The sequence below is a fragment of the Lepidochelys kempii genome, chromosome 10, assembly GCF_965140285.1.
Source record: "Lepidochelys kempii isolate rLepKem1 chromosome 10, rLepKem1.hap1, whole genome shotgun sequence".
Lineage (NCBI taxonomy): Eukaryota > Metazoa > Chordata > Testudines > Cheloniidae > Lepidochelys > Lepidochelys kempii.
The window spans coordinates 59858547-59881707 of NC_136389.1; the positions used below are offsets into that span (position 1 = coordinate 59858547).

At 37.4% G+C, this 23161-nt stretch overlaps 2 protein-coding genes across 9 annotated transcripts in view; one reads left to right on the top strand and one right to left on the bottom strand.

Moving 5' to 3' along the window:
• Positions 1–1532: 1532 nt before the first annotated feature.
• On the top strand, positions 1533–21129 carry MNS1 (meiosis specific nuclear structural 1). 2 transcript variants are annotated; one of them, XM_073303783.2, is made up of 10 exons: positions 1533–1659; positions 2228–2452; positions 3642–3769; positions 7089–7191; positions 9503–9732; positions 10605–10821; positions 10908–11015; positions 13854–14111; positions 16567–16692; positions 19277–21129. In XM_073303783.2, exons 1-10 carry the CDS (start codon positions 1657–1659, stop codon positions 19373–19375), a joined length of 1497 nt encoding a protein of 498 aa, XP_073159884.1. In that variant the 5' UTR covers positions 1533–1656; the 3' UTR covers positions 19376–21129. The 2 variants fall into 2 exon arrangements, with proteins under 2 accessions (XP_073159884.1, XP_073159883.2); XM_073303782.2 differs by lacking the exon at positions 1533–1659 and adding an exon at positions 1713–1836.
• Positions 21130–21960: 831 nt separating this feature from the next.
• Positions 21961–23161, bottom strand: part of TEX9 (testis expressed 9) — a 39297-nt gene continuing 38096 nt past the window's right edge. For all 7 annotated transcript variants that reach the window (XM_073303789.2, XM_073303787.2, XM_078854659.1 and 4 more), the window contains one exon: positions 21961–22457. In XM_073303789.2, the coding sequence (XP_073159890.1) occupies positions 22380–22457 (78 nt within the window). In that variant the 3' untranslated portion in view covers positions 21961–22379. The remainder of the gene's footprint in view (positions 22458–23161) is intronic.

Genomic DNA, 23161 nt, shown 5'->3' on the forward strand with positions numbered 1-23161 from the left:
CATGAGAGTTGCATAAATATAGGTTCCATAGATGCTAAATTCTAAAGATGCTAGAAGATAGATATTTGTAGAAAACCACCATATGTCCTCACTGAAAAGTACTGGGGCAGCTACTTTTGTGAGGACAGAGCTAAAACATTTTTCGTTGAAGTTAGGGCCATGCCTTTACTAGACAGAAAGAGCTGACCTCAGTGGGGATCACTCTGGTAATTGTTGAATAGGAGGCAACTGGATATTCATTGTTACACAAATGTTTGTAAAAATGAAGAGGTCCTTAGTAAATCTGATGGTTATTATGAATGCTTATGGCTGCAGTTAGCCACTTTCATGCGCATTAACAGAGCAATGTTCCCTCGCTGTCTAAGACAGTGGTGTGCAAACTTTTCCAGTCGTGTCCCTCCCCCCTGTTTACCATTCACATAATTTGTTGTTGTCCCCCTCGCTTCCATTATTTGTAATCTGAAACTGTTTTGGGTTTTTTTGCATTACCTGTAATCTGAAACTGGAAGGTGGAGTGGAAACACAGAGGTAAGATTTCAGAGTAGCAGCGGTGTTAGTCTGTATTCGCAAAAAGAAAAGGAGTACTTGTGGCACCTTAGAGACTAACACATTTATTTGAGCATAAGCATCCGATGAAGTGAGCTGTAGCTCACGAAAGCTTATGCTCAAATAAATTTGTTAGTCTCTAAGGTGCCACAAGTACTCATTAGTCTTGTACTCATTTTCTTTTTGCAGAGATCAGACTAATGAGTACTTGTGGCACCTTAGAGACTAAGACTAATCATTCGGAGCATCTGACACATTCAAGAGGTCTTGGGCTCTCGCTTATTATTATTATATGTTCCCAATTTGTTTTTAATATCAATTGTTAATCATTAAATGAGTTTTTTAATTGGTGAGTTTCCAAATTAATTTTAAAGGCATAATAGGCCTACTGTACTTATGAAAATTGTTTAAAATAAGCCAGCCTGTTCTTTTATTTGTACGTTTGTTTTTTAAAAGGTTGACAGTCTAAAGTTTCTTCACACCCCCCCTAGTTTGCGCACCACTGGCCGAGGACCCAGAATGGCATCTCCTTTCCCACAGCAACACTCTGCCCCACCTGTCTGCAGGAGGACCTGCGAGAGGGCCCCGCTCCTACGGCCGCCCTGGCGGGGCCAGCCCCCGTTTTCTATTCGGTATTTGTAGTGCGGCCAGGGCTCGAGGCCTCATCAAGGCCCTACTCTGCTAGGCCCTGCGGTCAGCCCTTCCCGCATTTTCTATAGGGGCCGGTGCAGCGGGGATCAGGCTCCGGCCCGTTGCTGTAGAGATCTGTGGCGCTGGCCCCTCGCTGCGAGGTCCCTTGCACGGAACGATCCTATTGCCTGATTGCCAACGCCGGAAAGGGCGGTTGCTTAGCGATGGCGCATTCTGTCTCTAGAAGGCTGAGCGGCGTTGGGCCGCCCGCTTGTCCAATCGGAGCGCGGATTTCGAGTAGGTGGTGCTGGAGCCGCCGCTTGTTACCAGAGCAACGGGTTCGGTTCCCAAACGGCGCGCGGGCGCTACAGGTTTGGGGCGGGGCGGGGAGGGGAGAGGCCGACCAGGGCTCCAGGCCGTAGGGCGCTAAAGTCCGTTAGCGGTTGCTCCTCGCCGGGCGGTCCCTTTGCCTGTGAGAGGATGGTGAGTTAGCAGTGACCCGTGTGGAGGAGCGGCGAGGCTCTGGGCCGAGCGGGATGGGAGGGTAGGGGCGAGCGGCGAGGCCCTGGGCCGAGCGGGATGGGGCGGAAGGCTGCCGCTTCATGCCTGCTGCATTGTGTGCATTGCCTACCTCATTCACTCCCGGCGATGGCATTTGAGGTAATTATGTGTCGTTATAAATATTGCGATAAATCGGATTGTGCGGTAAGTGAAGGAGAATTTGAACCTAGATTATTCTCAAAAAGAAAAGGAGGACTTGTGGCACCTTAGAGACTAACCAATTTATTTGAGCATAAGCTTTCGTGAGCTACAGCTCACTTCATCGGATGCATGTCTTCTGCAGTTTCCACAGTATGCATCCGATGAAGTGAGCTGTAGCTCACGAAAGCTTATGCTCAAATAAATTGGTTAGTCTCTAAGGTGCCACAAGTACTCCTTTTCTTTTTGCGAATACAGACGAACACGGCTGCTACTCTGAAATCTAGATTATTCTGTCATGAGTCTCCAGAGGGCGCTCCGTTACAAAACTCTTCCTTTTTTCCCCACGCAGGAGTCGATGAGGCCTCCCCAGCTGAATGCTGCCCAGCTGAATCAGAAAAAGATGAGGGAGTTGTATTACAAAGATCTCCTCCAATTGGCACATGAAAAAAAGGTGGAGAGAATCAGGCAATTGGAGGTGATGTTGGAAGCTGAGGAACGGGTTGATCAGAAGCGACTCTCAAGATTGCTGAAAGATGAAGAGTATGAAAGGCAGATGGAGGAAGCTATTCAAAAAGTGAGTACTTATTTGTGTTCCTGTGGTGTCTATCACATATGCTAGTTGCTGTTCACACATACGCACATGAAGATACTGTTCTGGCTTGGGAAAATTCACAACCTAAGATGACATGCAACATATAAAGGGTTGGAGTGAAGGATAAAAAATATGCGTAAAATAATCAATGTCTAAAAGTTCCCAAACCTACTATTATTTAGCTAGTGTTACAGGCAACATAGCAGAGTGAGTAATTTGCAGGGCTTCTTATAGTTTTCATTGCGTTTATATGTAAGAGTTTCAAAATGCTAACATGGACAGACTAACAGGCTATATGAATATCATAGTGTAATTTTGTTCACTGAAGACAAAAGATATATATGAACATAGCATTTAGTCTAGAGAAAGGTATTCTTTAAAGCTGTACATTATAAATACATATTGTACACTAGAGCCATCCAAAGCGTGTGTATGTATATATTTACAGTTGTACATTAACACAATATATCATGTTTAACTGTAATAGATGTGATCAGAAGCATTATTTAACCTGTTCCAGAGTAATTGCAGTGATAGATCCCCGAAGAAAGTAAACTATTCCATTTTCAAATGGTTCTTTCTTTTCCAAATGTCCAGATTAATTTGCTTTATTCCTTACCTGTCCTATATTTATAAGAAATTTCTATTATGATTGCATTGTCTACCTTCAAAACAGTAATCTTCTGAATGTTACTATAGGTTTTATGGCATGTCCCTCATCCTCAATATATATTAATGCACCCATGCCATGCTTTATAACATGCATTATATTTAAATTCGTATGGATCACATTCTAGCACAGTAACAGCACACAAGGAAAGAACATGGCTTGTTAATTGATAAACAAGTACAGCTCGATGCAAATTGCTGTGGTGGATCAAACCATGATCCATCATCCTGTCCCAGACATTTTCCAGCCCTAATTATTTCAGAGGAAGAAACCCTGCAAGGAGGCAGTTATGGTGTAACTTGTCCCAAGGGAAAGTTTTCTCCCAGTCTCAACACTTAGAGGTTGGTTTATGCTCCAAAGTGTGAACATTTATGTCCTTTCCAAATCTTGTTTTTAATTGACTTTTATAATTGAATATTCTTATTATCAATCTGTTTAAGAGAATGAGTGTATGAAATGTCTGCGGGGGAAACTGTTACAGAAATTATTTGCTCTGGTCAGGCAGAAGAAAACAAAAAACTGAAAGAGCTGCAGCTGGAGCAGGAAGAAAGACTGGCAACTGAGTTGGCAAGATTAAACTATGAAAAACTTAAAGATGAAAAAATGAGGCAGCAAATAAGAGAGAACAGGTATTTTAAAACATAGAATAAATACAGTAATCTCATTTTTAATTCATAAATAAAATTCCAGTACTGTAAAACTGATTCATGCTGAATTTTGAAAATTGTATTTCAAAACCTATTTATTTATATTGAAGTAATGGAATAATTTCCATTTATTATTTTGTTTTACAACTGGGGTTGAGCCCTAATTCAGATGCCACAGGATAGGACGCAGTGAAAGGTGCCCTCAGGCAAGGGAGGGAAGTTTAAATAAACTAAGGGCTTGTCTACACTGGCACCTTACAGTGCTGCAACTTTCTAACTCAGGGATGTGAAAAAACACTTCCCCCTCCCCCCCCCAGCCCCCGAGCGCTGCAAGTTTCAGTGATGTAATTTGCCAGTGTAAACAGTGCATCTTTGTGGAGGTGGGCTTTTTAGAGCGCTTGGGAGAGCTCTCTCCGAGTGCTGTGCCATGACTACACAAGCCATGTTAAAGCACTGCCCCGGCAGCACTTTAACGTTGCCAGTGAAGACATGCCCTAAGATTATGAGCCTGTTAGTTTTTGAAAGGGACATCATGCCTGGTTTCTTTTTTTTAAGACTAATGTATGTATGTTAGATTGGTAAGGGAAGGTGGTTCATTTTTGGAGAAACTGTGGAGAGGAGGTGGGTTTTGAGGAGGGATTAAAAGAATAGGAAGATTGCAAAGCATACAAAATTGGGGAGGACATTTCAGACACAGGTGGAAGGGAGAGAAAACAGTTGTGTGTGGGGAGGATACAAAGAGGACAAAGAAGGAAGCAGAATCAGAGAATCAGAGACCCCAAGCAACACAGTGGCAAGAGATGAGATGGAGGCAAGATAGAATTTGGTGGATTCTAGCAGGCAAGGAGTTTAAATCTAATCTGGAATGAGAAGTCAGTTGGGATAGCAGAGTGACAGACTTTCATTATTTACAATTCTGGTCAATTTCAATGAAGTTTCTATTTCTTTCCCTCTCACTCTCTCTTGTCTCTTTTTTCTGACTCTTTCATGGCTGCTACTCTTTGGCCCATTTTAAAAATCTTTTTAAAGTTAATTGCTCCCCCCGCTCAAAGAAAAAGAGGCAAGTGGAGTGTGGGAAGACGAGTGCGGGAAGAGGTTTGACAACTGACAGTTTTCATGATCAGTCCTGAAATCTGTCATGCTCTGGCACAGCTATGGAATCATGGAAAATTACAAGCCCTGACTGTAACATTAACTCCTTATTAACATACTATTGGTGTTAACAGACTAGACAAAATTCTGTGTGTGGTTTCAGCAGTGCCGATTTTTCATAAATTTAAAGCATTTAAAGCACAGATTTTAAGTCATTCACGTCAATTTTTAAAAAGTTAGTAAGAAAGATATTTTTTAAATATTCTGATTTGTTAGAAACTGAAGATTTTTAGGGCCAAATTTTGCTTTCAAACATGAGTATACAAATAAGCATTGACATCAATAAGAGTTGCACTAGGGGAAGAATTTGTCCCTTAAAATTAGTTTAGTTTTTCTACTCCTTTAACAGAGGGATAAGTTTCCTTTTAAAATGGAATAGCCACATCAGTTTTAGAAACACAATATTTAAATGATTTTTTAATTACTCATGTGCTTAAGAATGTTAATATGGTTAAAATAAGAACCAGTTCAAACCTTACTGAACGAATACTTTTCCTCTCATTCAATCATAGAATCACAGAATATCAGGGCTGGAAGGGACCTCAGGAGGTCATCTAGTCCAACCCCCTGCTCCAAGCAGGACCAACACCAACTAAATCATCCCAGCCAGGGCTTTGTCAATGATACCTTGCACAAAACCTTGTCCAAGAAAAGTGGTTTTTCTTTTTGGGGGGGGTATGCTTGATAAAATTAAAGACAGAATGACATGGAATACCAGAGCTTGTTGGGTTTTTTTAAGCATTCGTACAGTTTCCCATATAACTTCAAAAGTGGCAGCTGGTCATGTAGTGCAATGCTTGAATTACATATCTCCAATAATAGTCCAAGCATGCACCATCTTCTGTGTTCACCAGCTCATTTCTAGCCTACATCAAAATTATGATGAGGAACAATGGCTAGCTATTTCAATGAGGAGGACAGAGCATTAATGATTTTTACAGCTGCTAGTTACAAAATAGCAAGTGGATATCATGTCAGTAGATTATTAAATGACATTGACATTGAGGAGATTAGATAGAATTAAAAAGATACTACCAGTTTATGCAGCAATTTAAAGTCAAGATAAGTAGGAATCCAGGTTAATCCTTGAATACTGTATATTAGTTAGGGAAAGAAGCTTAGTGATTGTTCTGTCAGTGATCACTCTAGCTTCAAGTTGGCCTCTATGAAAAAGGTTTTAGAATAGCCTTTTATAACTTTGCGGTAAACAAAAGACCATTGATACCAGCTCCTCATTATGCTTTCCATTTGTCTTGCTTGACTGTGGTATCGCTTATCTCTATGGCTCTTCAAATCCTACCTCTCCAAACTCCAGTATGTACAAAAAATCATAACTCCATCCTCAAATAATTTGTCTTCATTTCAAGCTTCACTTTAAATTTGCATTCCATGAGTGAAATCCTGGTCCATCTGAAGTCAGTGGAAATTTTGCCATTGACTTAGATAGGGCCAGGATTTCCCCCATTTTTAAAAATCCTCCACACAGATCTTTTGTCTCTCTTCTTTCCACCATCTAGCATAGACTTCTTCCGTCTTTCCTGGAAAAGTCTTAAAGTATTTCTCATCAACTCTCCATCTTCTTTTCTATCTTGCCTATGTTTCTTAGACATTCTCTTTCTGTACTATTCTTTTTACATGTGAAACATACCTATTTTAATTATTTTTTCTAATTTTAACTAAATATCTGTAAACTATCATGCACATCTAAACAGGTGCCCAACTGCATGATTTCTTTTTACATTTCTTAGTTGGTTCTTAATTAATGCTGATGTCCTTTAATACTTGACACTTAGTACAGTTAAATAATGTGGAAACAGCAATAATAAAGTGAAGCAGCAGTTGCTTTAGTAGCTCACCATCTGCAAACTGTTGTAGGTTGTCATAAATATTGGAAAAAAATGTACAGTTCTCAATATAGTTTTATTTTAAAACCATTCTATCTCCTTATTTCAGTTTTAATTTGAGTTCAGCTGCTGGTCCATTTCTGACTTCATGTCCAGTGCTATGTCATCTCAGCTCTCCAACACTTGATCTGGCCTCTGATTTACGTATTATGTAATGGGCCAAATTTTTCGCGCAGTTTACATTCCTGCAACTCAATTAACTTCAATTTTTTCATTCTCATTGACAAAAAAAATTGTTTTTGCAGTCTTGAACTTCGAGAATTAGAGAAGAAACTGAAATCTGCTTATATGAATAAGGAAAGGGCTGCCCAGATTGCTGAAAAAGAAGCTATAAGATATGAGAAAATGGTAATTTGTTTTTCTGACTTTCACTAAACAAAGGTCCATTTATTGTGTTAAATAACCTCATCCTAGAAGAAAAATAGAATAGTATTAAAGACTTTTGGTCTATTATAATAAAAATGTGAAATGATTTCCTGAAGAAAACTAATTGAATTCCAGTAAAGAGGAATTGTATGTTCAAATGTCTTAGAAAACTCATAGGTCCCAATTCAGGAAAGTCACTTTTTAAAGCACGTGCGTAAGTTCCCCTAAAGTCAATGGGACATAAGTATGTGTTTAAATGCACTTGTGAATAGGGACACTTTCCTGAATTCAAGTCTTACAAAACTGTTTTGCCTCTTTGCAGCCTGAGCAGTCTGCTGTTTGTTTGTGGATGTATTCAGGAGACACAGTGCTCTGCATCAGGACAACCTCCAAATTCTTATATTCTCCTGGGGGTTGTAGAGCAGCTCTGGGTCGGCAGTAGTGTATTGGGATTTAACTCAGTTCCACATTGCCTGCACACTCCTACTCCATGTCTTCAATCAAATTTTCTATTTCTTTCCACCCTGCTGGAGTTATTCCAGTCAGTAACTTAATTGGTAGCCTTGTTGGGTGAGGAGATATTGTGACATTGTGGGGAAGAGGAGAAATTACCTGCCAGGTTTGAGCACTACCTCCCCCACCCTAGTGGCTAGAAATGAGGGGGGGGGCACTTCTGCCATCTGTTACAGATAGCATTCTGACACAAATGCAGGAAATTCCCTCTTTCTGTCTTCTCCATTAAAATTGTCAGTTAAAATAGCCTGGCTGATTCACCCACCCCATGCTAGAACATAAGGGAACACACTTAGCTTGTTAAGTATATTTCCTTATGTTATTCCCAAGAGCCTGATTCCCATATGAAAGTATGTCTCTGTGTGAAGAAGAGCAGCCCGGATGTAATGCCAACTTTGACATTATGTGGCATTTTCTGATGGTTTGGTATGATGATTCTATGCCTTAAAAAGAGTACTGCTTCCATGAGTGTGCAGCCCAGGAGGCTTACAGAGACTCCCTGGGTCAGAAGCCATGATGAATTAGAGATGACTGGAAGAGAGCCCTTTGGTAGGAACTATGCTGTTGACTTTTGATAGCGTAAACACCAATGACTAAAATATTTATTTTTACATAATGACAGGAATTATTTTGATTTCTAGACTAGGTACTGTAACAACTAGAATTTAAACCTTTTTGTATATGATAAAGTCTTCATTCCTATTTTTCATTGCTGCTAATTAGCCAGCAAGTCAAATATGCAGGCTTGTATTTACCACTGTGTACAAATTCAAAATTGAGTTAAGAGGCTGAATAATCATTGTGGTGCATGGAAAGTAAGAGACTGATCCAGCTGTCATTGAAATCAGCCTGTTTTGTCTTTCACTTAAGTTGGAGCAGGTTCATCCTCCTCATTCTCAGCAACAGCTGAAAATAAGCAACTATGCTGAAAGTGTCTCCCTTAAAGTTAGCCTAATTGGGAAGCTGATTTATCTCAAATGTCATTAGAGTTAAGGGTCTAATAATTTGTTGTAGATCTTATTTTGTTATGAAAGGCTAATTAGTTGATAGTATTTGACCATAGCAAAGAAGCTTAGTTTATAGCAACAATCAGAGCAATAGTTAATTAAATTGAATGGTGAAATATAATATCAAATTATTTTAAATGTTTAACACAGTCTCTTCTTTTGCAATATGATCCCTTCCCAGAATTAAGCTATAGCAAACAGCAACAGTGCATTTTTACAGTGGGTGGTTAGTGTGGTGATTTTAGAAATACACTGGTATTTTATTGCTATTTAAAGTATTGGTATTTTATTGCTATTAAATGTATATTTAAAGAATTTCAGAAAACAATTGTGGATGCTGTTAATGTGTGTGATAATGCTGACAAACAGGCAGGTAACTTTGATTATGTCATCATTCTAAATTAGTACCTTTTTCTTTTGATGTATTTTGCTAGAAAGAAAACATTTTCATTAAAGATGGTCTGCAGAGCTAAGCCACCATATTCCAGTGACCTTTCAGAATTCATCAATAGCTAGGCTGTGAGAGGCGTTCTGCATAGTGTTACATACATATCTTCTTTTAGGTGCTGGGGTAATATGTGCTCATCCCTTACCTGATAATTCAACACACGTTGGTAATTATATTTTTAGGTCATCTTTCAGGATAAAAACATTCACTTCATTTTTGTGGTACAATAAGATGCTATAAGATTGCTTGTATATACTTTATAGTTTTTCATTCCAGATTATACTCGTAAGAGGAGGGAAAAATCTTACAATGTTTTTAACAACAGAAACGTGATGCTGAAATATCACAAAAGATGAAGGAAGAGCAGGAAAGGGTGATAATGGAAGAGAGTTCTGCAGAACTGAGGAGAAATAAGGAGAAAATACTTTATCAGCAAGAACTGGAGAAACAGCTTGAGGAACAAGAAAAAAAGAAGCAGGATGCTTATGAGGAGTTTCTAAAAGAAAAACTCATGATTGATGAAATCGTAAGGAAGATCTATGAGGAAGACCAAATGTTAGTTGGTTTTGGTTTTGTATTTTTTAGCAAAAATGTTCATGTGATCACATATAAGATGAACTAATTTGTGTATGTTTATTTCACAAAATGTGGCCCCAATTCAGGAAAGCATCTCTAGTCAGGAAAGGTGCTTAAGCACATGCTTTAAGTTAAGCACATCCTTAAGTATTTTCCTGAATAGGAATGGATTGAAGCATGTGTTTTTCCTGATTTGGGCATAAGTACTTTCGTCGTCCAGGTCAGGTTGTGCTGTTGCTGACCAGTTGTGAAGTCTGCAGCTTATTTCAAGGAGTACTTCCTTGATTTTCTTTACCCCAGAAATGGCTACATAACACAGATTTCAACCTTTCATGGTTGCACATGCCTACCTGACACAGACTCACCTATCCAGCCAGACTGTTGTATGTGGCAGCTTGGCTCTTGGGAATGGCTAGGGGAAGGAGGTTTTATTCTGGGTGGCTGATTTAAGTTAATCAGGAAGACAATTGAGTTTCTGCTTTCTGAAACATTTCTGCTCTTAAAGTATGTTTCCTGGAGCTTACAACTCCAAAATAGAGCTCAGCCAGTGATATTAAACTGTGCCACATGATCTGCTCTCTGTTGGCGTATGCCTGGGCACAGTGCCAAGTTCTGTAGAGTAGCTATTTATAGCCTTAAACCACCCGAAGAAAGGTATTTATGGCATAAGAACTTCTTTTAGATGGAGTACAATAATAAGCAATTGGGAGGGTCTTTGGGACACTAGGCACCTATTTTTTTTCCCCTAAGGGGATATGTTATTTACAAGGAGTGAGAGTATATTAATAAAAATCAAGGTATAATTTTTAGAAGAATTATTTAGGTATTTACATTTTTGTACCTTCATATAGGGAAAGACAACTCAAGTTAGAGAAAATGAGAGCAACTCAGAAATACATAGAAGAATTTAAAAAAGAACAGGCTATTTGGAGGAGAAAGAAGCGTGAAGAAATGGAAGCAGAAAATTGGAAAATAATGGAGTTTGCCAACATGCAGCAGCAAAGAGAAGAAGATCGGATGGCTAAAGCTCAAGCGAGTGAGGAAAGAAAACAAAAGCTCCAGAACATGGTATTAGAATAGCTACTAAAAACTTTGAAATCTTACAAAATGTCTGATATGTCATTTAAAAACGTTTCTTACTCGTGTTTTAATAGATTGCGCAGAATCTGGAAAGAGAGCAACAGGAGCGTGAAGACCTGGAACAAGTGCGACAAGAGCTATATCTTGAGGAACAAGCTGAGGCAGATAGAAAAAGGGAGATGGTAGGTGTTTGCAAGTGGTTAAAACAATAAGTATAAAGTATAATAATTTTCCCAGGACCAAATTTTCCTGTTAGATATGCACATGGGTCTTCCACTGAAGAGTTCCAGTGGGAGCTGGCACAAGGATCTAATGTGAGAATTTGGCCCTTCATGCAGTGGGCTCCTTTAAGTGGTGTTTTGTGTTACCTTAATAGTTCAGGCACAGATAAACCAGTGTGGATAGGAGGCAAAAGATAATGATGTTGCCATACTTCTTGCAGAAGATTCAGAGACATAATGGGGCATAGTCCCAAAGAAGTACAGAAAAGAATATTTAGTAGTGTATATACAATAATGAAGTATCTTGCCAAGTATTTACAGCACTAGCTAAACTCAGTTAGCCAACTCTGTAATTTAGGTTGTTTTACTCCTTTTGATGACTGGTGCAGGATCAGTGCTTAGAAAAGTTTGATCCTGAAAGAATTTGAACAGCATCCATCAAAGTGGAAGCTCTAGTATTTGTAAAATATCAAACTATAAAATGATGTTATGATTACCATCTTGCATTTTTCTACACCATCAATTCTGACATGACTTTGGCAGCTGCTATCTCGCAAACAAGACTTATATATAGGTTTATGCTTATTGCATTTGAAAGTTGGGTTCCAAGTTTAAGATGGTAACAAGTACTTAAAGCAGTTTGGCTACTTTTAATATGAATTTCCATACTTTCAAGGGTTTTAAGTTTCTTTCGTGTTTAATTATAATGTTGAATTTCTTGACTTTTTAATGGTTTATTTGTTCAGTGTTCTTGTAAGGATTTTATCCTTAAGCTATTGATATATACTGCCAGTCTTAACATTAACTTAAAGGTTATTTGTATGAACATGTATTAATATTTGATATAGTCCTAATGTGACACTGGGGAGAGCAGAAAGGTGACAGGCAAGCTGACTTTGAAGTCTGCAGAAATGGAGCCTCACTCTTGCTCCCCTCTTGATATGCACAGGAAGAGAATTCCGCTGTTGTGGAAATTGAGGTGTAGGGGATAATGGGGAAAGTAAGATGGGTATGGAAGGCAGTACATCTCAGGGCATTCCTTTTTTCCTTTCCTTCAATGCTTCTGCAGGATCGCTGCTTGTAGACCTTGGGAAATGCCTGGAGTAATGCTCCATCTGGGTGATAGCCCAAGAGCTCTCCAGAGGCATGTCTGCACTCAGCTGGGAGTGAGCCTCCCAGCCTGGGTAGAGACTCATGCTGCTTGGGCTGGAAGGCTTGCTCCCAGCTACAGTGTAGACATACCCTAGGAAACTTGTGAGCAGGTCTGTTAACCTCTCCCTGAGAGTCTTAGAATGCTCTTCTGGGGCCAAGTACCACCCTCCCACCATCCACCTAGTATAATTCTCCCTCAACAATCCCCCTTTAGCATTGTTCATGGGCTGACATCCCTATTTAAGCTTCAGAGTGGTAGCCGTATTAGTCTGTATCAGCAAAAAGCAAGTACTCCTCTTTCTATTTAAGCTTGTTTGGATCTGCTAACTCTAATGAGGCTGTTGGTAGTTTGGGGGTGGTTGTGAGGGAATTCAGTGAGTCCGTTGTGATTTCTGAGGTGCCCCAACAAGCATCCTGTATCTTGAAGAATTGGGGAATTAGGGTGAGATGCACTGGATAAACTTAATTTAAATTGTATCCCCTTCCATTATCAAACTAGGATCTGGCAAAAAAAAAAAAAAGTTAGTTTCTAACTGTGGTGGCCATTGCCTTTTTTAAAAATGTGTTCTTAACTTACGAACAGCTTGTTCAACTGACTTCAGTTCGGGGGTGGGGGAGAGAGAATCTTTTTGCCACTGACAAGCCTCTTTGGCAATTGGTTTACATTTTGAGGTTTACTTGTGCATGGAAGAGAGCTGGAGACTATTTTTAAAAAGTTTAGGTCTCAGATATTCTTATGACAGTTTGTTGGAGCTAATGATCCATTCTCTTTGAAAATGTCAATAACTTGAAAATTCAGGTTTAATCAACTAGACTTCGCACTTGTGCCCTAGATCACAAATAGATGAGTCTGGTGCATGCTACTAGCTTGGTTTTTTTTCACTACATGGTGGTGCGAAAAAAAAAAAATCAGACTTTGAGTTCTTAACATAAATTTTTTTAGGATGCCATTCAGGAGTAGCTTGTTCAATTCACTTTGTAGAAAAATTTTACATTTGCCCCAGACCTAACCTACCAGTTTTAGATTCTTTTGTGGATTTAGAGAGGGCATATGACAATAGTGGAATTATAATAGAAATACCATTGCAGTCTTGACTATGGAATGTCTACCACTTCTACATAATTCTGAAGTGCACTTATTTATTCTGGAAGACCACAGTTACAATAAATAATCCAAAAGATTGTTCCAGAGAAGATTATCCCAGATGTTGTTTTTCAAATGTCACATGACAAAATAGCAAAATATATCAACTTCTTTGCTTGATCCTCCATTAAGTCATGTTTACTGTGGCTAAATGAGAAGGCATTAGAAGGGTCAGCATTTTATGGCACTTATCCTGCACTGTATAGTTACGGTATACACTTTTTCCCTAATACCATCCTTGCTGGTTTTAGGAATGACAGCCCCAATAAACAAATGCAAATCCTAATGTTAAAATCTTATTGAAGAATGGGAGAATCTTGTAGGTCCCCAGGAATATACTATTTATTTCAATTCAGATACTTACCTGAGCCCCTCCTTATGGGTTTAAACATAGACTGGTTGACAGTATTTGACTGGATGCAAGGATACAAAGATGTAAGTATGGGTAGATATGGTGCACAGTGTTTGCAGTGTATTAGCATTTTGTTGGCTTTTCTCTATAGGCAGAAATGGAGAAGAGAATTAGGCAGCGTCTAGAGTTAAGGCAAACATATGAAGCACAATTAGCCTTCAAGAAGATAGTACTACAAGCTTTGCAAGAAGAAGAAGAGACCTTCAGACAGAAGATGTTAGCGAAGTTTGCAGAGGATGATCGCATTGAACAGATGAATGCTCAGAAACGAAGAATGAAACAACTTGAGCACAGAAAGGCAGTGGAAAAACTTATTGAAGAGCGTCACAAACAGTTCCTTGCAGACAAAGTAAGGAGATTCTCTTTTTTTTTCTCCTCTAGATTTCGATATGATCTAAAGCTTACTAAAATTATGAGACAATATTTGCAGCAGTTTGTTAGGATTGCTGCTTTCCTTTCCATATCCTTAATCAAGGAATGGGGAATTCTTTTTGCTTTTTATTTTGCAGGGAGAAAAGTCACCTAATTTTGGCTAAACTTTCAATGAATGTATTAATTTAGGCCCTGATCCAGCAAGTAGATCCACTATCCTGGATCTCTATGTACACAGGGAACTCTGTTGAAGTCAACAGACTCTGCAGGGGTCAATGCTAGCATACATACTTGCCACAACAGGGGTTTAGTGTGGGGTTTTAGGTTACTTATTCAGAATTAATTTAATTACTTTAAATTAATTATTTAATTACTTATTCAGCATTAATTTAAAAATCGAACATGCTGTTGTCTTTAAATGATGGTTTAGTCCATCTCTGTGTACACAGGGAACTCGGTTGAAGTCAACAGACTCTGCAGGGGTCAATGCTAGCATGCATACTTGCCACAACAAGGGTTTAGTGTGGTGTTTTAGGTTACTTATTCAGTTTTAATTTAATTACTTTAAATTAATTACTTATTCAGCATTAATTTAAAAATCGAACATGCTGTTGTCTTAAAATGATGGTTTAGTCCAAAGAATTTATTTTAAAAATTTAAATTACAAAATTCCCTTTTGAGATTTAAGCATCTCTTTCCAAAGGAATCATAGCACAGGAAAGGAAGCAGATTCATGTTAATGTTCACTTACTTGGCTCACACTCAAAGAAGGGGAATGTAATCAGTCTAGATGTTTTACATACAAAATTAGGAGTAAAAGTATGTGAACTGATTCACTGAATCTTATTTCTGTAGTAGAGTAAAATATAAGGGGGAAAGTTATTACTCTAATTTATACTCACACAGTATGGAAAATTTTCATATCTGTTTAAAGTAGATGACATATCACATGTTAATCCAACTAAATAGCAGTATATTAGCTTTGGAGTCAAAAAGCACCTTTCTTATCTTGGATATTTTAACATTCTCCTTCGACTTAAAACACATATTCAAATACTTGTAGGTAGGTAGAGATACAAAATCATTACTAAATGTAAAACATTTGTTTCATATTTAAACTCTCATTACTATAGGAATTAAAACACTCATTACCAGATTTAATGGCTCTTATCACAAAAAGTGACAAACACAAAATCAATCTATTGAAAATGACATTTAAATATGTTCGCTCCAGAATCTTAGCACTTCATCATAGTTTTGATTTATCAAAGGCCATTACACTATTTTAAATACTGAAGGGTACATGGCTGTGTAGCATACTACAATTTAGACTTTAAACCAATACTGAATGTACATTTCCTTAAAGGAAATTATTAGGAATTAAAGGATTTAATTGACAGATAAATTGCTCAAACATTGTATATATGAAACAAATCCAATTACATATCACCTGCAGTAGCTATCTGAGATTCCCTCATCTGAATTTTTTTTTAAATGATAGTCAAAGGTGCTAAGCAATGTCTAACAAGTTCAATTTTACTTTGAAAGTGATTATGTATAAATGACTTTCTTATGCAGTGGATCTGCTTCTCGTGTGTATTCAGTATCATTTGCTCACTGTATTAACAAAGATGAGTTTCTTGCTTTTTGCACATTAGTACTGTTCTGTTCCTTTTTATACATCAGTAGAATTGTTTACTAAATTTCAAATCAGCTATACCTGTGCAAGCCTGTTAAAGATAATCAGGGTTGTATGGATGTTACTGAGGATTCAGTTTGGCCTGTGGAACCTTTATTACTGATATACTGGAAGGAAAGAAGCCAGGGTTGGCATTTGGGGAGGAAAAAGCTTACCTGTAAACTAAGAAGAATTGACCTTGAAATCATTGAGAATTATGAGCGTTGGTTTCAATGTATAAACTGTACTTTGTGGTAGATTAATGTGTGTACTTTCCTGTCTATCAGTGTGAGAACGTATATTTTCTTTTCCGGTTTCTTTTGCTGGACACACTTTATCTTGTTTGAAAACACTTTTAGATCACAGGGAATTGTATCTTCATGTATTAGTCTTTAAAGAGGGACTTTTGTAAACATGTAAGCAGCAAAGTAACTTAAACTCTTATCTTTCAGAGGCTTATAATTTCTCATCTCAGGTTTTCTAATGATTAAAATTATGCATTTAAACAATAATTTGCTCCTTCACAGCCACCTCCTCCTCCTGTTTAAATGTTGAATTTGTGTTGTTTCAGCAACAATCATAACAAAAAACTTGTTACTTTCTTGCAAGATGATGCAAAAGCTGAACAATTAAAATGGAAGCCCTTGGTTTGCTCTATTGACAAAGACTTTCTTTACTAGTTTATATATGTGGTTGAAATTAATTTTCATAAAACAGAAACAGAAGGGTAATGAAGACATGATGTTTTCTGTAGGAGCGTGAACTTGAAGAAAGGCAATTGGAAGAGAGAAGACAAGGAAATATTCATGCAATTGTTGAAGAAGAGAGACAGAAACTTCTTAAAGAACATGCAACTAAATTATTGGGGTATCTTCCTAGAGTAAGTGAATTATATTTTCTCCTAATACTTGAAATGTTCATCCCATAAATCTGTTTTCTCTTAACTATTTTATTTCAAGGATAATTTCTGTAACTAATGTAATTTTTAAAAAATATATTGCGGCTACATTCCTGCACTCAGTGCAGGCCTGTGTGAGGGGTGCACAGGCAAAAACTCATTTTGGCTTTCTGTAGTTGTGTGGAGGTTGGAGGGGCTGCCCAGCTCTTAGCATAAGCAAAGGCAGCCTGCAGGCTGTGCTGAGTCTGCTTCTCATGATCTCGCTGAGTCCTGGGAAGCAGAGAATTGCTGAAGTGCAGAACATTCAGCCATGTTTCTCCCTCCTCCAACATATCCCCTATGACAGGAGAAGCAGGGCTGGAGTTGGAGGCTTATACATCAGCTCTAAATCAGCCAGAAAGTCCCCCTTAACTTAAGGTATTTCCCAGTCACAATTTCCAATAGCTTTCTGCTGCTGGAAGGTATACAGGGAATGGATCCTAACAGTGAATCTGGCCCTGTCTCCGTGATAACTAGCCCTTTACCTGTGGCAGTGAAATAAATTACTCAGGTATTTAGAGGAACCTCAAACCTCATTCTAGCAGTTTGAAAGTTCAAAAGGTAAGGAGGGACTGCTTCACATTAATGAACTGTGAAATGTAGTTGAAGTATAATTATAATGAGTGTCTTAGACTACACAGGTTTCAGAGTAGCAGCCGTGTTGATCTGTATCTGCAAAAAGAACAGGAGTATGCCTGTTCTTTTAGACTACACAGATGATCAGAGAGCTTGCATTCAGAATGAACACAAGACATTTGTAACTACAACAGTGAAGGGGTTAATCAGATACTTGAAGAAATAGGATTTACAGTAATATTTCTAAATATGCAGATACCCTGTTAAATGTGACGCCTAACATTTATTCATTAATTGTATTCTAATTCAGAGCACGCAGGTGTGAATTTGTAAACCTTAGAAGGTTGAATTTCCGAATTCTACCTAACCCTTTGCTAATGTGGTGGTTCTTACAGAGAGGGAATAATTACATCAAGATATGCCAGATAGGCCTTTTTTTTCATTTGGTTTTTTAATTAACTGATGGGAATTTGTGTGTTTCTCATGGTGTTGAAGGCACATCTCCTGTGTGCATTCATTCCTTTCCTTCATTCTTTGGGTTTGTTGGTTTAGCTTTACCTATTGTATTGTTTACATATGCTGTATACTCCTGAAGTGACAGGTTTCAGAGTAGCAGCCATGTTAGTCTGTATCCGCAAAAAGAAAAAGAGTACTTGTGGCACCTTAGAGACTAACCAGTTTATTAGAGCATAAGCTTTCGTGGGCTACAGCATCGGAAGAAATGGGCTATAGCCCACAAAAGCTTATGCTCTAAATTTGTTAATCTCTAAGGTGCCACAAGTACTCCTGTTCTTTTTACTCCTGAAGTGAGTTATTATGAAGGGAAGATGTCTTAAAGTTTAACTTTCAGACATTAAGATAAGTGGAATTTCCCCCGCCCAAATTCCAGAAATAATTGCAGCAGGGATTGACTTTTACTTGCCAGTTGTGCACCTTAGGAGAACACATAAGGAAATAAAAAAAAAAAATTTGAACTGCATTAAACTGATAAAATGCAGGTGTAGGTTATAAGTACTAGAATATAACACATAATTCTTTCAGCATGGGACATTAAAAGTTGTTTGTTTGTTTTTATTTTCAGATCGTCTTGCACTAGCATAATGGTTCGCCATTTGGGATTGCAAATCGTTAAAGTGAATTTGTTTTTTCAAATTCTAATTATGGCTTTTGTTTTGTGTAATAACTGACTTTAACAGAACGTAAGTTTGTGGTCAGATGTGACCTGACCAATGTCTCTTTAATGCAGTTTCTGGATTTTTATAAATCCGGCAGGTTGGTTCTGTGCTGTGGCCCTTACAAGAGATACCCAGTATGTTTACACAGGAAAAGCTGTGTATAGGCTAGCCTAAAGCTAAATTGAATCCAGCGCTAGCACAGGTAATCCTAATAAAGACAGCACCGTGTGGCCTTCAGTTCTGATAGTACAAGCCTCGCATGGACCCTGGACATCTCGTTTCACTAGCCCATGCTGTGATGTCTTCACAGCTATTATTACCTCTGTTAGCTGGATTCAAAGTAGGCTAGTGCATGCATAACTTCTGCTATGTACATATCCTCACTTGCATTGGTAATAAGCTCTATCACAAACAAATAATACTTGTCCTATTATGTGATGGCAGAAGCCATTATCCTCACTGACTTCACATCCCCACTGAGAACTAAAACGATCAGGCAAGATTTTTATAACTTTTAGCCTCCTTATTAAAGACTCATCTTAACTGCAGTTTAAAATAAAATTCAACCTCTAAATTGTGCTTCTTTACAAAAGGAACAGCCTATTCACTCATTTTTTTATTTTCAAATTTCATAATAGTACCACAGGCACTCTACTACAGTGCCTTGCATATACATTCCTAAGATACAGTCAAGAATAATGTATGTATTCTTGGGCCAAATATACAGGAGCTAAATAACATGCACAATGTTTAATCCCCTTTCTCTTTAATTGCAGGGAATACTCAAAGATGAAGAGGATGTTAATATGCTTGGTGAAGAGTTTAGGAAGGCTTATCAGAAGAGAAAAGAGGACGTGTATTCAGAAGATAACTGAAATTCCCCATAATTTGTTTTGTTGCATACCACTAGATGTCATCTTATTTCTACATGCTGTTAATAGTGAGAAATTCCTGTTTAATGTTATGAGAAAGGGTCTCGCTTTAGTACTAAGCTTTTTCTAAATGGTTACAAGATCTACAGTTTTTAAGTCAATGTTGTAGTCAGTTTGGATCAATAAATTTTGCTATTACAGTATTTTTCAAACAATGCATGCATAATAAAATGAACTTGCTAAGGGAATTCACTTTAGAAACTGATTCATGGACAGATTATAGGAATTCAGTTACATTAGGAAATGTCTTAGCTTATGAAGGAGTATTGTCACAACCACACGACAAGTAAAACTTTTATTTCCTCGAGTGCACCAGGGGACAGGTTCACTACTTTCACTCCTCTCTGTGTGGTACTATGCAGTTTTATCCACAGTTGGGCTTTGTCCATACAGGGACACTCAGGAAAAATAATCTGAATTAACTAAAGGTGTGAATTTGAAGTGATTAGTTAAACTACACTAAATCCCTTTGTCGACACTCATTCAGAATAAAAATGGCCTTAATTTGATTTAGCTTAATTCACTTTAGAACCTGTAAAACCCTTCTCTTACAGCAGCTGATTAAAGTGAATCAAAAACAGCTTCTTCAAAACAAAGCATTGTTTAGACACCCAAAGGTAAACAACACACAGAACAAAGGGTTAAAATAAAAGCATATATGGATGGGTCTTAACTATACCATATCTTTCCTTAGAAACTTCAGAACAGTTCTCTCTATTGCTGGGTTGGGAGAGACAGGCTGCTTGCTCCAGTCTGTCTTCTCAGGGAGTCCCCATCGGCAGCTGCTGAGTACCCCCAACCCCTTCTTCCTTAGGCCAGCATTTTAGGTTTTAATATCGTCTTCGATATCTTAGGTGTTGGTTTGGGAAGAGTAAACCATGGCAGCCTTGCTGGAGTCAGGTAGGGGTATTCCCCAATTAATACTTTCCCATTGTTTCCTCAAGAACCTGTAGTCTCTCAGACAGTAACTGGTCTTTGCCATTGTTTCAGTTTCTGTTTTCCCCTGACAGCTTCCTCTGCTTTAACTCCTTATGGGCAGGCAGGTTATTATTAACCAGGCTACTGAATACACATATTTATTTTTTTAAAAAAACACACAGTTCCCTTGTTCTGCACAAGCATACTTCCAGCATAACACTAATTGGTAAAAATTTACTTTCATGTTTTTTGTTAATGAGATTGAGGCTTATTACTAGATTTAAAGATAGATAGTCCCTTGACAGGACACTGTGGCAGATGTATGTTAATGTAAAGTTATATTAAGCAAATGTTTAAAAGTTGTTAAACAAAAATGTCACATTACTGACTTTGCTGATCTATGGAAATTTACAGATATCCGTGTAGACACAGAGCCATACTTCAGCATGGATTGTATGATTATCTTAAAAATGGCACACAAGTCATTTAAAGATGACTGTCCTGCATTTACATTAGATTAAAAAAGGCCAGTCTAAATTTTGATTTTGCTGTTTCTTTTCTATATAGTTTGACTCACTTGGAATAAGAAAACAGTACTGTTGAGTTTCACTTTCTAGTTCATATTACCAGAAAATGTTTAAAATGAAAAGCAGTCTATATTTTGGGTCACAGAGGTTTGAGGCTGTGCAAAATCTCTTCTAGGCATTTTTTTAAATCGGAAAAATTAAATGCATGAAAACTTGTAGAACACTTTCAAATAAATGTACATTACAGAACAATTAGATGAAATCTATATCCTCACTTCCATTCCCTAAGTAATAAAGTTCTAAGTGTTTGTTTTTCAAGTTTATTGCTACAGTGTCAGAAGGAGAAACCACTTAGATTTAATAATGGTTGATGGAAACAGCACTAACTTGCTGCGTATCTGTCATTACTCTGAACATACATAGAACAGCTGATTCACCTATAGTCAGTCCGGTCCATTTATTCTTGATTATTGTAATAGGATTATAAAATCATCATTTAGTATCTGTACACCACCTAGCACTATGGGGCCTGCATTCCTGATTGTGCCCTTTAGGTTTGACTGTAATATATACAACACTAAATGAATGATGCTAAGAATGATCGTTATTTTCATCCAACATATTCACCTTCAAATATTTCAGTACACACATTTGAACTTATTAAATATTGCTGAAAATTGAGAAATTTTCATTTTACATTGACACTTTATGCCAATATTTATCACTTTGAAAAATAAAGCTATGGCATCAGATCTCTTGCCTCTAGTCATCAGAGGCAATTTTAAACAATATTTCCATGTTAGTGAACTAATTTTTGTATGCTTTATCAGACATCAAGATTTAATTGCTAAGGCAAGTTATCAACTCTTCTGTAAATCAAGACAACCACCATCCACTAACGTATTTAATGTTCCAACCCAGCTAAGATTGTGAAGATCTACTAAGGAGGGATGGACAACAAACATTGTCCCTACATATTTCCCAAACTTTTATTTTTACAATAAAATGTATGTTTTTATGTCCAAGTTGTAAAATGAACCAGAAGCATTTTCCTCCCCATTAATGAGGTTTTTGAACTATCACTTTAGTTTTCTGAGATATATAAACATTACCTTTTATTTGGACAGCAGTATTTTTCATCTTATCTCAACTACAGTTTCAAACAATCAGTATGAAAACAGAAAATTGGTAACCAAAACAGATGTTTATACAATGTGTTCTTCTCTCCCTACTACTTGCCTAACCCATTACAGTCAGTGAGAATATAGAGCATTTAGTCACTTTGCTACATTGTTTGGTGAATAACATTTCAAAGTATATTGCAACACAAAACTATTTACAATCAAACATTAAAATGTTTATCCTATTATAACTTTTAAACTAAAATTAATCCTGGTAAAATTGATTAAAATTATCTATTTGGACATATGTGGTAAGTATTAATACTTTTAAAACAGCATACAATCAGAACTGATTTTCAAACAGAGGCATTGAACACGGCATCAGGAATTTCCCCACTCAAGAGCTTTCATAAACTCTTCTTCAGTGAAAGAGAGCATTTTAGCAGCTTCAATATGCATCTATAAAAGATTAACGTAATTTAGTTAACCAATAAGGGGAATAAGAGATGATGATTTCACATTTCCTATATCATGTTATTTGTAGCCTAGACAGTTTAATGCAAATAGAAGTGGAATATGAAATAGGTTTTGTTTTATTTTAAGAAAAATTGTGATTTCTCTTTTTGTGTGTGTTGCACTATTGAAGGAAGCTTTGGCTTTTTCTGTCTTTCATTACAAATTAAGCACTGGTCCTTTCCTTATATGTACTTCTCTACACCTGACATGCTTTTACAAGAGAATCATTGTCTTTCCAAAAACATAACATTCAACTCTGCTCTATACTTCTAGGAACCTTTTAAATTCATGGTTAAGATCACAATGTTTCTTCTGAGCAGTCTAAAAATACTTACCAGTTAAGATTGCTACAGGAACTATTCAGAACAGAAGAATCTGCTGCTATTCTATCTGCATATCAGTTTTCTTTTTAAAAAAAGCAAGTTACTAAAGCAGACTGCCTTAGAGACAGTTGGAGCCCAATACTGGTTACTAAACAACGCCTTCATGACTTTTCAAACTATTGAAGAGGTTCTGTCTGTCTCTGCAGTTTCAGTACTACAATTAACTTAAGATACTGTACTAGACCCTAAGTATGGTATAATAAAGTACATTACATAAACTACCAAAATCTCAATAGTTTACAGAAATGCTGTCTTCTCATGACC

Bases quoted from the DNA above. Each gene is read 5' to 3' on its own strand.
- MNS1 (XM_073303782.2), top strand. From the start codon at position 1,756: ATGGGGCGGAAGGCTGCCGCTTCATGCCTGCTGCATTGTGTGCATTGC. The intron at 7,192-9,502 runs GTAATTTGTTTT...TTTTAACAACAG, and splicing joins CTATAAGATATGAGAAAATG to AAACGTGATGCTGAAATATC. The intron at 16,693-19,276 runs GTAAGTGAATTA...CTTTAATTGCAG, and splicing joins TATTGGGGTATCTTCCTAGA to GGAATACTCAAAGATGAAGA.